General features: G+C 64.5%; 1 protein-coding gene across 11 annotated transcripts in view; it reads left to right on the forward strand.

Moving 5' to 3' along the window:
• The first annotated feature begins 800 nt into the window (after window positions 1-800).
• The window catches only part of BOK (BCL2 family apoptosis regulator BOK), a 29,098-nt gene continuing 16,598 nt past the window's right edge, over window positions 801-13,300 (forward strand). Inside the window, exons 1-6 of one of the 11 annotated variants that reach the window (XM_039861309.1) lie at window positions 837-1,147; window positions 1,550-1,801; window positions 3,967-4,095; window positions 6,785-6,875; window positions 7,155-7,318; window positions 8,043-10,638. In XM_039861309.1, coding sequence (XP_039717243.1) covers window positions 1,579-1,801; window positions 3,967-4,095; window positions 6,785-6,875; window positions 7,155-7,318; window positions 8,043-8,518 — 1,083 coding nt within the window. In that variant the 5' untranslated portion in view covers window positions 837-1,147; window positions 1,550-1,578 and the 3' untranslated portion in view covers window positions 8,519-10,638. The other 10 variants (XM_039861360.1, XM_039861300.1, XM_039861292.1 and 7 more) reach the window with 10 other exon arrangements.

Here is a 13,300-nt window from a genome sequence, read left to right on the forward strand (position 1 = left end):
AAGACACACTCGAATCATTTCGACCCTTTGAAATTTGGTGCAACTCTGCGGCCCAGGATTTGTCCTGTTGTGGTTAACATCCTATGTGCACAGAGAAGGAACATGTGTTCTTCAGCTATTGGCTGTGTATGTGTGAATTAGGGCAAGTTGGTTAATCCTATGTTTCGAGCTGTGTTATGTTGGTTCAGTGAGAGAGAAATAACCAGCGGGACTGAATAGTCCAGACCAGATCTTCGCATACACACCGCTGGGTTTACGATGGGGACTCTGCTCCAGTCCAGTGGGAGAATGGTGGTCTTTTCAGTAAATGAAGCTAGGTCAACTGGACACCCACACAGAGAAAACATGAGCTCTGCCCCCCGCCACCACCACCACACCATTCACAAGAATCAATTTGTGATCCATCATGACATGAACGCTAAAACAATTACGCGTCTAAAAGAAAACACAGAACATCGTAATGAAAAAGCATTAAACGTAATAGAAAAGACTGATAAATTAGACTTCATTGAGAATAATTCCTGCTCATTACGAGCAACGGCAAACCGCAGAGTGGCACAAAGTATTTGCAATCTTTCCAATACAATGCGAATCCACAAATCGATCTCCAACACAAAGCCATGGGTCGGACCAGGAACGCGCTTCCAGAATATAGAAAGAACCTGCACGGATCGATAAGGAAATGGAGCCTGGCGTGAGGCCAGGAGGCTGGGGCCACAGCTAGGGTCTGATCGCGGGGCCACGCGATCGCGGGGCCAGCTCCTGCGCGCGGCCCGCCGCGAACGCACGCCGGGGACTCGCTCCGGCCTCCTGAAGCGGGGAGGCGGCGGGAGGCTCCGGCGCGGCGCGGCCCCGCCCCGGGGGCTGCCTTTCCCTTAGAAGGCGAAGCCCCAAGCCTCGCCTCTCGCCGGCGGAGAGTCGCGCGGTGCGCCCGGCGCTCCCCTCGCCCGCGACGCCGCCGCCGGAGCCCAGGGGCGCGCGAGGCGCCGTGCACTCCGCGCTCCGGCCCGGCTCAGGCGCGGACGGGGAGGGCGCGCGTCCCCGCCAGCTTGAATGGAAGGATCGAGATCGGCGGAGACGGCGGCGAGCAGATCCTGAAGCCAGGACTCCTCCCCGGTCTCCGCGCCCGCGACATGCGGCGGGAGAGGTGAGCAAGGCGCGCGCGGCGCCCTCCCCTGCCAGCCGCGCCACGGGAACGCCGGGCCGGGGGCAAGCGCGAGCACGGCGAGGCGCGGAGGTCGTGGCCCCGGGGTGCGGGGCCGGCCCAGGGTCCTGCGCCCCGGCCCGCGCCCCTCGGCCCGCGCGCTCGGCCCCGGAGGGGGTCGCCATTTCCCCGCGGTCCCGCCCATCCCTGGCGGCCGTGGGGATCTTTGTGAGTTAATCCGGAATCTAAAAGAATGCGACTCCGTGTTTTTAAAGACTCGGGGCACAAAAGCGAACGGCTACGCGCAGCTGGCCGCGCCCCTCCCCGCGCCCCGCGCCCCCACTCCCCGCGGGCCCCGCCTCCCCCTCCGCCCGCCCGGCCGGGCTGAGCGCAGTCTGCCCGCAGGTGCGGCACCCCCCGCCCGCGTCCCCGCCATGGAGGTGCTGCGGCGCTCCTCGGTCTTCGCCGCCGAGATCATGGACGCCTTTGACCGCTCGCCCACCGACAAGGAGCTGGTAGCCCAGGCCAAGGCGCTCGGCCGGGAGTTCGTGCACGCGCGGCTGCTGCGCGCCGGCCTGGCCTGGAGCGTGCCCGAGCGCGCCGCGCCCACCCCGGGCGGCCGCCTGGCAGAGGTGTGCGCGGTGCTGCTGCGCCTGGGTGAGTGCGGGCCCTGGAGGACGGGGCCCCCAGGCTGCGCCTCGGGGTGCCGCTGTCTCCGCACTGGGCCACCCACGGGGTGCCCTGGCCAGCACCCTCCACTGCTGGGCCTGGGTCTCAGGGGCAGAGAGGCGGCTGTCCTGGGGGTGCCCAGAATAGCCAGGCGCTCAGGGCAGGCCCACCCAGGCGGATGCTGCCCCGCTCCCCTACATCCTGTCCTTACCCGCTCAGGCTCGGCACACTGCCATGGACCCCCCACAGACCTGCCCAGATTGGCCTGCTCAGCCAGATCGCAGACACTCTGGCCATCAAGGATAGAAAGCTCCGGGAAGAATAATGTTTTGGTGGCTAAACTTCCAGCGTGACCCTTATACTCTGCTGGGCACAAAAATCCTTTGTCAGACCACGTGTCCTGATGTTTGTTTTGGAAAAAAGGTCCCTTCAGCCACTGGCTGAAGTCTGCCCCCCGCCCCTCCTTCCTCTCGGTTTGGGCCTCCTACGGCCCCTCTGGAGTTGAGTGCCCAAGACGGGTGAAACCAAAGCCCCACCTGTGGAGCTGGCCCCCTAGGGGTGCTTGTTCCACACCGCCCAGGAACTGTCTCCGCCTTCTCCGAGGTCTGGACCCCTCGCCGCAGTCAGTCGGTCCCCTCGCCCCCCGGGATGGGCAGGTCTCTAGGTGTGGAAGCAAGTGGCGCTGCGTGGGCCAGGACCCTGGAGTGCCTGGACTCCGCGTGGTCGCCCGCTGCTGTTTCTTCCAGCTGGGTGGTGGGGATGACCCTGGGGGACGACTTCTAGAGGATCCTGGAGAAGATAGTTCCTTGGCCCCCCCAAGAGCCCCTCACCCCCTTGGAGTGGCGAGGAGAGAGTCCTGCCTCCGTCCGCAGCCTCCATCTCGTCTGTGAGCAGGAGCTTGAGGCCACCTCTTCCCCGTGTCCCCATTGTTTAAGTTTGTCTGAAAAGCCTTGCTTCAGACTCTGCTGATGTGACCGGGCCAGCTTCTGTCCCTCAGTCCCGTGGTCCACCCTGAGGGCCCAACGCTGCAGGCCCTGGTAGCAGGAGCGAGCCATGTGCCCAGCAGTGGCCCTCTCAGAGGCCCTTTCCAAGTCCAGCCTGGCCATGTCCAGTCCCTGGGGCATAACATAACCCCTGCGGGATGGCTCAGGGGGCCCAGGGGGGAAGTGGCTTGGACCCAGGGGTGTTGCATTCATGGCTCATGCACTGCCTTCCGCTCTTGGGCCCGGCGCTGCCTCCCGGCCCCTCCTCCTGGGGCAGTGGGAAACAGGAAGAGGCCGGGTCGTGGCCCCATGGCGGTCAGCCCCCCGGGGCCCGTCCCCAGCAGTCCCCGAGGCCTGTGTGGGAGCAGGCCAGCCAGCCCTGGGGATTTCCACGCCACCTCCCCACATCGCCCCGCCGCCCAGCCTCAGGCCTGCTCTGGCCCCAGACCTTAATTAATCGGATGGAGAGCAGCTGGCCCAGGGATGACACGGGCGCCCTCGTCGGCCAGGACCGTACAGTGGGCACCTCCCTGTGTGCTGCGGCTGGAGGAGAGGCTGGGCTGGGGACACCCAGCCGAGGGCTGTGGCGTTCCCGGCCCCCGCTGCCGGGGCCTCTGCAGGGAGCACGCGCAGCAGGCAGGGCCCTGCCGAGCCCCTGCCCGCGGTGTGGCCGCTGTCCCCGTGCTTGGTGCAGGCGTGGCTGGGGGCCCAGGCAGTGCCGGGCCTGAGGAGGGGTGCCCCCTGAGGTCTGAGGCTGCAGCTGGGCTGCCCATCTGTGTGGGGCGCGGGCAGTCCCTGCCCATGTCGGGCCCTGGCCGCCTGCCCAGCCTGCCTGCCGCCCGGGCAGCTCGCGGTGGCCGTGAGTCACCCGTCAGGCATGGCCCACGCTCCTCCCCGGGATTCCCGCCCCACTGGCCCAGCCGGCTTGGCCCTGGGGGGTGGGAGCTGGCTCAGCGGGAGGGGTGGGCCGCAGAGGCAGGTCTGGGGGTGCCCACCCCACCTCACTGGCCTCCTTGTTCCCGGGGGCCATAGGAGGGTCGAGTGGGGCTCAGGTGCAGGCCAGGTCAGTGGCGGAGGGACCGAGAAGTGGGCTGGTCCCAGGCCCGTGGGCAGTGGGGCAGGGGTCAGGCCGCTGTGGACCGCCTCTGACTCGCCCGCGTGGCCGTGCAGGCGACGAGCTGGAGCTGATCCGGCCCAGCCTCTACCGTAACGTGGCCCGCCAGCTGAACGTGTCCCCGCATTCCGAGACCGCGGTGACCAGTGCCTTCCTGGCTGTGGCGGCCCAGATCTTCTCTGCAGGTGGGCCTGCGCGTGCACCCCGGGGCGTCCAGCGCGCGTGGCCCAGGGCTGTGGGTTGGTGCCAGGGCTGCGGTGCCTCCCTTGGTTCTGAGGATGGTGGGCCTGGCGGGCCGCCAGCCCAGGACCTCGTGTGGTTCTTCTCGGCTCTAGCTGGGTTGGCAGGGACCTGAATTCCTGGCCAGGCTGCGTGGTCAGCTGCCAGTTGGTGCTGGCTGTTGGCTGGAGTGGGGCCAGGGTGTCCTGCACGTGGCCCTTGGCGCTCGGCCCTGCACCAGGTCTCAAGAGGGAGCGCCCTGCGCTGCCAGGCTCTGTGACAGCCTTGGAAGTCACAGCGCCACTGCTGCATTCTGTGGGTCGAAGGCAAGTCGTGAGAAGGGTGCGTGGGATGGGGGTCCGGGCGGAGGGGCTTGCTGGCGCGTCTGGAGGACAGCGACACTTGTCTCACCTGGCTGGCCCACACGCACCTGTGACTCTCCCTAGGAGCAGGAGACAGCTCCTGCTGGCTCCCCCGCCCCCGGCCCTCACCGAGAGTTCAGCTTCCCTGCTTCCTGTCCGCACGCTGCATTCCAGGCTCAGGGAAGGCTGCAGGACTCACCCCCAAAATGCCCTCCTGTCCCCACGTCCCCTCCTTGAGACCCTGCTGGGCTCGCTGTTATCCACAGACACCCTCTCCCCACCTGAGGCTTCGTGTCCGGTTCTGGCCCCTCACGCTCTGTGACTCTGCCTCATCCCTGTGTCCCTGGTGCATAGCAGGTGGCAGGCTCCACCGTCCAGGTGACCAAAGCCCCAGCTGCAGCCCCACATCCTCTGTCACCGCACCCACAGACGTTTCCCCAGCACTGTCCGGGGAGGGGACCCTGAGGGTCCCATAGCCACAGTGCTCCAGAGGCCCCACGCTCCTGGTGTGGGGAGTGTGAGTGGCCGGCGGCATCTGAGTGTAGGGGGGGCCACCTTCCTTCTGGGGCTTTCTGGTGGGGACGGCAGCAGAGTCGGGCTCTGGAAGAGGGAGAGCAGCAGCCCGGGCCCCGTGGGGGACCCGCCACCCCCCGCAGAGGAGGCTGAGCCCCCAGCCCCACTGACCACCCTCTGGGGTGTCTGCATGTCGACCTCCTGTGTTGCCTTCCCTCCTAGGGGGGAGCCTGATGGTCGGGGCCGAGCAGGGCCTGACCCGTGGGACTCCCTCAGTGTGGCCGGTGCAGCAGGAACGTGGGATGGACAGGTGGGATGGGGGGCAGGTGGGGACAGGGGCAGATGGAGATGCAGGACCACTGGCTGCAGAATCTGACCTCTCCCAGGGCCACCAGCAGTCAGTGCGGACCATCCTGGGCAGGTCACTGCGGGGGGGCGTCAGGCGGGGGCCCGGGGGGCTGCTGGGCAGCAGCCTTCTCCACATTGTCTGCATAGTGCTACCTGGGGTCCTGGGGCGGGACTTGGCGGGCAGCCCTCTCAGGTGACCTGGGGGGCACCTTGTGGAGGAGGCAGCAAGTAGGGCCAGTGAAGGAAGGAGGGCACTTTGGGCCCCTGGGCTGACGGCCGTCCTTGGCCTTTCCCGGGCTCCTGTGTCCGGCGCTGACGCTGGTGCGTGGGTGGCCGCCTGTGTCTGTCTCCAGGGCTGGCTTTAAAAGGAAGGTTCATCTCTGAGAAGGCAGCTCTGGCCTGCGGGTGGTTGGGGCTGAGCAGGAAGGTGGGGGCCTGGCCCCTGCGTGGTGTGGGTGTGTGTGCAGGGGACAGAAGAGGGGGGCCAGGACAGAGCACCCCACCCCCGCCTTGTCAGACAGGGGGACAGGCCTGGCAGGTGCCCTCCTGCTTGTCGCCTATGGGCTCCCCGTCACCCCTGGTGCATTCCAGCCATCGGGTGCTTGCCAGCCCATGTCCCTCCCGCCTGCAGCCCCTCCCGTGCTGCTGGGCCTGGCACACTCACCCTCAGGCTGGACCTCCCTCCCCATCTTCCCCAAGCTGCCCCTGAGGGGTGCAGGCCCTGCCAGGCCTGCTGCCTCCGGCTCTGGCCAGGGTAGTGGCGGCTGGAAAGCTGCAGGGCCTGGCTCCGTGGTGGCCTTGTGTGTGTCCAGCCCCTTTGAAGCCAGAGGCTGCTCCTCGCTGTACGAGCGTGTTGGGCTTCTCACTTCGCTTCAGTGGAAAACTCATTTTCTCTCCCGGGATAAAAGTTGCCAAGAGTTCATTTACCCCAGAAAGATCAGAAAACATAAAAGATGAAAAGTCTCAGAATAATACTAAGAAGACAACCCAATTTAAAAACGAGCGAAGGGTCTGAGCGCACATTTCTCCGGGGAGGACGCCCGTGCAGAGGCCGGTCGTCACCGTCGCTGGGGGGACAGGGCGTGTCCCGTCACAGACGCCGCCGAGGGCCCCGCGCCGTCCCTCAGTCGCGAGGCCGCAGTTTCCTTGGGGACGGCAGTCTTTCCTCCCGTTGCTTTATAAGGTCTTGTGCACGTTAGGGAAACAGCGTCAGCGCGCAGCGCCCTTTCCCGCCTGGGCTCCTGTCCCCTCCCTGCGGGGGGCGCCTCTCAGCAGCCCCGTGCCCAGGGACGGTCGTCCCTCCATCGGCCTCAGCTTCTCTACGCGGAGACCGGGCAGCAGGGCTGTTGAGGGGCGGGCCAGCTGGGGCCGGGGCTCCCTGAAGCTGCTTTCTGTTTGTTGCATCTCGCTCCAAGTCAGTCATCACCCCAAGCCCTCAGGCTCCCCGTCGCTGAACCACCCTGCTGTCCTGTGGTCACCCCCAGCAGAGGGGCTGGGCAGGGCCGGCCCAGGCTCTGGCGCAGGTGAGCAGGTGCACAGGTGCGCAGGTGTGTAATGGAGGCCCAAGAAATGTCTGCCTAAGAACCACTGTGAGCATGGGCAGGACTGGCCCGTAGTGGACGTGGGCCGAGCACCCCTTTCAGCTGTGAGTGGGGCTGGCACCCCGAGTCTGACCCTGGCCGCCAGCGCCATGGCGGGGGGTGGCTCAGAGAGGCTCAGCCCCTGCGTGGGGCCCGTGGGCTGGGCTCGGGCTGGGGTTTCGGCGGCCTTCTGCTGAGCAGCGCCCCCATCTCTCTCTGCAGGCGTCACGTGGGGCAAAGTGGTGTCCCTGTACTCGGTGGCCGCGGGGCTGGCCGTAGACTGTGTGCGGCAGGCCCAGCCCGCCGTGGTGCCCGCTCTCGTCGACTGCCTCGGGGAGTTCGTGCACAAGACGCTGGCGAGCTGGCTGCGGAGGCGTGGCGGATGGGTGAGTGGGGTCTCGGGGTGCAGGCCGTGGGGCCCAGGTCCGCCGGCCGCCCAGCTGGTGCTGACCGGAGCCCTGCGTGGCTGTGGTGGCCATGGGCAGGGTCCCCCAGAATGGGCGGCGGCACCAGTCACGCCCGCCACTGTCCCTGTGTCCTCACCTGCCCACCTGTCGCGGGCTGCTGGGCCGCGGGCGTGGGGGCCGCCCCTCCCACAGGAGGTCTGTCTCTGCGAAACGGGTGCTGGGCCAGTGTGCGTGGGGACACCGGCTGCGTGGCGCTCAGCCCTCTGCTGAGGTTGGAGCCCAGGGTCGTGGTCACACCCGAGGGTGGCCTTGGGTCGGGAGGCACTACCCCCAGGTGACTCCCATGTCTGTGGCCCCCCCCACAGAGACCCCGGGGCCTCGACCCCCTCCTCCCTTTCCACAGAGCCTGCCCGGGCGGGGTCGGCCAGGACCGGGCTGCAGGGCAGGGCTTCCTTTCTCAGGCATGTGGGAGGAGAGGGGATGGCCGCAGGCCTCCCTCGAGCTCGGTCTCCTCGACGGCAGGGTCCGAAGCCGGGCTCGTCCTCGCCGGGGCCCCGGGCCCCAGGCTGGCGGCACCTGGCGCGGGGACTTGGCGGCGTCGCACTGTCTGCGGACCAGGCCGCGCGCGTTTCCTCCGCCTTTCCCGCGGCTGGCGTGCGGTGCCCGCCGCCCCCACTCGCTCACCGCCCCTCTCCCCGCCCAGACCGACATCCTCACGTGCGTGGCCAGCACCGACCCCGGCTTCCGCGCCCACTGGCTGGTGGCCGCGCTCGGCAGCGTTGGCCGCTTCCTGAAGGCGGCGGTCTCCATGCTGCTGCCCGAGCGATGAGCCGGGCTCGGGCGGACGCCACAGCAGCCCCGGCCCCGGATGCCTGCGGCCGGCCGCCTCGCCTCCTGCCCACCGAGCTGCTCCGCAGACCCAGGCCCTCTGCTCGTGCGAGCGCCGGCCCCGGAGCCCACGGCGGCTTCTCCCCAGCGCCCGCTGCTCCCGAGCCCGGAACGTCAGCGGCACCTCCCAGGCCCACGAGGGAGGAAGCTGCGGACACCGAGGCTGGGCTCCCATCCGTGCAGGGCGACTGTGTGAAGGCCTCCATCCCGAAGGTGACTTGGGGCTGGCGAGGCTGGAGGGGCCATGGGGGCTTCGACCCCACAGAGTGGAAGTTGTGTGCCGTGGCTTAAGCCGTGTCTGCCAGGGCCGCTGTGGCTGGGGTGTCAGGCTGACCCACGAAGGTCGAGCCCCTGGCCCAGAAGGTCACAGCAGTGGGGCAGCCCTGCCTGAGCCCTGTGCCCAGGGATGGACAGGAGGCCATGCGTCCAGTGTGATGGAACATGAAGCCCGAGGCACCGCAGCTCGTCCCTGACCGCACTGCCTTCTGTATCCGTGAACCGACGGCGGGGTGCCCAGCAGCCTGGCCCCCATGGCCCTGGCCCAGAGCCCGGCCCCTGTCCGTCCACCGCAGGGTCACCCTCCCGGTGTGGGCACAGGCACGCGCTGCCTGAGGGCCGCAGCATTTCCCTTTCCGTGTGGGCCAGACAGCGGAGGTCCTCCGGCCCCCGTGTCCCGTCGCTCACCTCCCGCTCTGGCCCTGGACACTGCTCCCTCCCGCCCCACCGAGCAGGCTGCCCGCAGGAAGCCTGGCAGGTGGAGAGAAGGAAGGGGCGGCTATTAGAGTCGCCGCCCAGGGCCACCGTGCCTGCCCTACTTCCTGCCTCTCGCTGCTTGGATCAAATGCTCTGGTACATTTCCAGCATAAAAAAGTGACGTCAGACACCGAGACACTCAGGAAGCAGCAGGGCTCAAAGTGCATTCAGTCGGAAGGCAGTGGAGGAGATGCCCCACTTCAGCAGACACAGGGGTGCGATTCTGGGCTTAAATCAAACAGGGAAAGTGAGGCCCTGTGTGAGGACACTAGTCACCTAAAGACGCCCGTGGGGACTTGGGAGGGGAAAACGCTCAGAGAACAGTTCTCCATAAGCAAATTTATAAACTGAATCCGTATAAAAAGACCAGAACGTTTCCCCCCCAGCTCTAAATAAGCTAATTATAAAGTTCACATGAGAGAACAAAAGGACAAACAGCCAGGAAGCCCTCAGAGAGGAGAGGGACGAGGGGGCACGGGGCCGTGGGTGGCCGTCGGCAGGGCGCCAGGCGCAGGAGAGCAGCCCCGAGCGGCCCGCGGCCCGCCGCCCGCCCGACGCACTCCGGGCGGACCGAAGAGCCAAGCGTGAGGCAGGAGGCGAGTGCCGGCTCCCCGCGGAACTGAGGGGGATACGTCCTGGGGAAACGTTTGTACAGTCAGCGCCTTCAAAAATACCTGCACCTTGAGGCAGAGCAGTGGCGTCGGGCTGGGCGGGGCGTGTGGCTCACCGTCCAGGTCTCTCCGCTGGGTTGAGGCGTGTTTGGGAGTAGAGGTCAGGGTCGCACGACGTCGTGAATATGCGAGATGACACCGAAGTGCACACTTTTTCTTTTGAAACTTGAAAATGGCTAAAAGGATGAACTTTATAACATTTTATCCCAGTAAAAATCGTAATTTAAATTAGGAATATTAAGATTCATATTTCTGATTCAAAAGAGCTTCATCAGCCCCCAAAATCAAGAAGACAAAAAATAAGAGAAATGCAAACCAAACTATCTGAAGATCCCGTGTCACCGATTAGACTGGCCCAAACCCAAATCTGACGACAGACGGCCGCCCGGGGCAGGCGGCCTCACACGGCCCGTGGGACACCACGGTGACGCACCTGGGCTGGCTGTCCTGCTCCCCAAAACCATCCCAAAGGTACTCGGGCAAAAGCGCAAAACAAGCTCATTCACCGTGACATTGTCTGGTTAGCGAAAGACCGGAAGGACACAGGCCAGCGTGAGGGGACCCGCTGGGCAGGCTGGCCATCCCCGGGAGGCTCTGCGCTGAGCGGGGCACCGCACGGGGGAGAGGCACCTGCAGCTGTTACGGTCACGGCAAGCAGGGTGCTTCACCACGGCAGAGCTCACCTGAGAACATTCCGTTTGTAGGGGTAAGTGAGCCTGTATATTGCTGGCGACGTAAGCCGTTAGAGAAATCAGTTATTCCAATTATAACGTATTTTAACTGTATCTTCGATGAGATGTAAAAAGAGTAAAAAAGGTCAAACTTCGATCTGTAGTCTTATTAATAACTTACTATTCTGAAATAATTATGTGTGTCCTGTGGAATAAAGCAAATAACGTTGCAAAGAACCAAGATTTTCATCTAAAAAAAGCTATAATCAAAGAATTTAAGTAAAAAAACAAAACAATTATAATCTTAAAATTTGAATCGGAAATGTGGACGCTTAGTTTTCTTTTCTTTCTTTAAACAATGTGTTTGTCCCATGACAGGGTAGTTGAGGGTGGCGGGGCACAACCTCTGCAGTCTCCTACGGGCAGCTCGGAGAGACCAAGCGGGGGCAGGTTATGCAGCTGGCCCGGCCCCGGTGCTGTCCGCAGGCGGGAGTCCCGCCCCCAGTGAAGCTGCTCGGGCAGGGGGTGCAGCTGTGGCACTGCCGCTCGGAGGCCATCGGGGCTGGGGCTCCGGCGGGCCACCTCCGGGACCGTCCGAGTGCCTCTGTGGAGAAGAAAAGGGCTGCACTCGCCCAGAACCACCCTGGGTGTCTGCGCTGTTGGTTCGTAAGCAGAGCAGGTGGCGTGACGAACCGCTCAGCACGCGGCCATCGCCCGAGGGTCTCGGGTGCCCTCTCCAACAGCTGACGGCGAAGGCGAGAAGAAAAGGGGCTACACAGGCCGACGCGCCGGTGCCTGCACCGGCAGGTCGGGGGTGCACGCCCGGGCGGAAGCCGCCGTCACAGGCCAGAGCCCCATCCCCTACTTGTGCCTCAGATGCCACGGACGGCGTCCACTTGCAGACCACTAGCGGCTCCCTGTGGCTGCCTCGCTGCCCGCGCCGCCTCCGTCCACTGCGACGTCAACGCCAGCTCCCCTGCGCCCGCTTTCCTGTGCACCCCCCCGGAGGCGTCCCGCTTGGCCTTCTCCCCGCCAGTGGGTTTCACGTGCCCTTTCTTACTTTTTCTCCCTTGATTCTAAGTGTAAAAACCTGTAAACTGAGCATCGTCTGTCACTGAGACCTTGCTTCCAGGCGTGTCCTCAGCCTCTTGGCCCAGAGGTCTGCTCACTGAGGCTCCTCACAGGTTTGGAGGGTTCTTTCGCAGAGGGAAGGGGTGAGGCTTTCTGCAGCATTCTGGTGGGGCTCACTTCAGGACGACCAGACTCAGCCCAGGGGCAGAGGGAAGGCCTCCCCAGAGCCTTGCACTGGATGTGAAAAGTGAGTGGGTGACAAGCTGCCACTCCAGTGGAGGAGCTGCTTCAGGTTGTCACCCTCGCGGGGCAAAGCCTTCCAGTGGAAGGTGGGTGGAGACGAGTAAAGGGCCAGGCTGTCACCACCAGAGCCTGCTGGTTTTTGCCTCAGCAAAGTTAGACAAGCAGATTGCGAGGTTCCTCATGAGCCTTGCCAGGAAGAACCGGGACCCGTCAGGAAGTGTGAATCCACCAGGCTTTCTGTCCCACTCACAGACGACAGGAAACAGAGGAACGAGCCACACACTGCAAGGAACCCAGATGGAGCCGAACACAGCTGGGGACGCCCTCCAAGACTAGTGGCCCGCTTCCCAACAAGTCCCTGGCACGGTGCGGGGGGGGGAAGGTGACCAGGTCACCAGGTCAGCTGTTTGTTTCTCGTCTCTCTGCTCTGGGCGCTGCCCTCTCGGTGCCCTTTCCAGCTGTGAGCAGGCAGGAGACCAGGACGCGGGAGTGGGAGGCAGGGGTGACAGTCCCTTCGTGCTCCCAGCTTTTTTCAGTACTGCTCCAGTGCAGCAGACGGCTGACGCCGGCCTCCGGGGCCTTTGGGAGGTGAGGAGGATGTGATGGCTCTGCCCTCACGACAGGATTGGTGTCCTTGTAACAGGGCTCCAGGGAGCGCCTTCGGCCCACGCCCGAGAGGTCGCAGTGGGGACGCTGGCTACGAGGCAGTGGGCTCTCACCGGACTGGATTGGCTGGCGCCCTGAGCTTGGGCTTCCTGCCTCAAGTGTGAGAAAAAAATTTGTTGTTTATAAGCTACTCATTTTACAGTATTTTTGTTATATCAGTCCAAGCAGACATCAGAAATTGTTACCAAGAAGTAGGGGTGCTGCTGTAATATCTCAAAATGTGGACGTGGCTTTGCAACGGGGGGACGGGCCAAGGTTGGGACTTTTTTTTGAGTGCATGCCAGAAACAGTCTGCATCGTCCCAAATGGGCTGTGGTGGGCGATTCCGATGTCCCAGGAGGCGGGCAGAGGGCAGGCTCGCTCTCAGCACCCCAGTGCCACAAGCGGGAGGTTGTAGAAACGGACGTGAAGGCGTCTCGGGTGGAAGTGAGCGCCGTGTTCTTGGAGCCTGGAATGGGGCCTTCACTGTAACGTGCGAAGTGTGTGGCCGAACTGTGTTCGTGTCCAGAGTCCCGTGGGAGGTAGGACTTGTGAGCCACGAACTTGGACACCTGGCTGAGGAAATCGCTACAAAAGAGCAGCCTAACTGACCTTGAATACTTACAGTGAAATGCGGGCGGAGAAGGAATCGGGCCTGAAATCTGCGAAGCTCCCAGCCCGTCCGCGGGCCCATCCTGCGGGACGTGAAGGTGTGCAGACCTGACGAGGGCCGCAGCGGTCAGCCACCTGGGGGAGCTGCCGCAGGCACCGCAGGGACACGGGTGCCCTCCCCTCACGAGCCAGAGCGTAAGGCTGCCACCTGCGCTCCTGGGCCACTCCGTCTAGAGGGCACAGGCCACCTGTGTCCTTGAGGTGCCATTTTCGCCGGCCTGCAGAAAGCAGAAGCCACAGGGGCCCTGCCACCTGTGCGTATACATGAAGGACGCGTAGCCGGGAGCCTTGGGCTCACACCCAGCGGAGACCCTGGCTCCCCATGGGTGGGGCCGCTGCAGGGCGCC

The sequence above is a fragment of the Pteropus medius genome, unplaced genomic scaffold (genome assembly GCF_902729225.1).
Source record: "Pteropus medius unplaced genomic scaffold, Ma_sr-lr_union100, whole genome shotgun sequence".
Classification (NCBI taxonomy): domain Eukaryota; kingdom Metazoa; phylum Chordata; class Mammalia; order Chiroptera; family Pteropodidae; genus Pteropus; species Pteropus medius.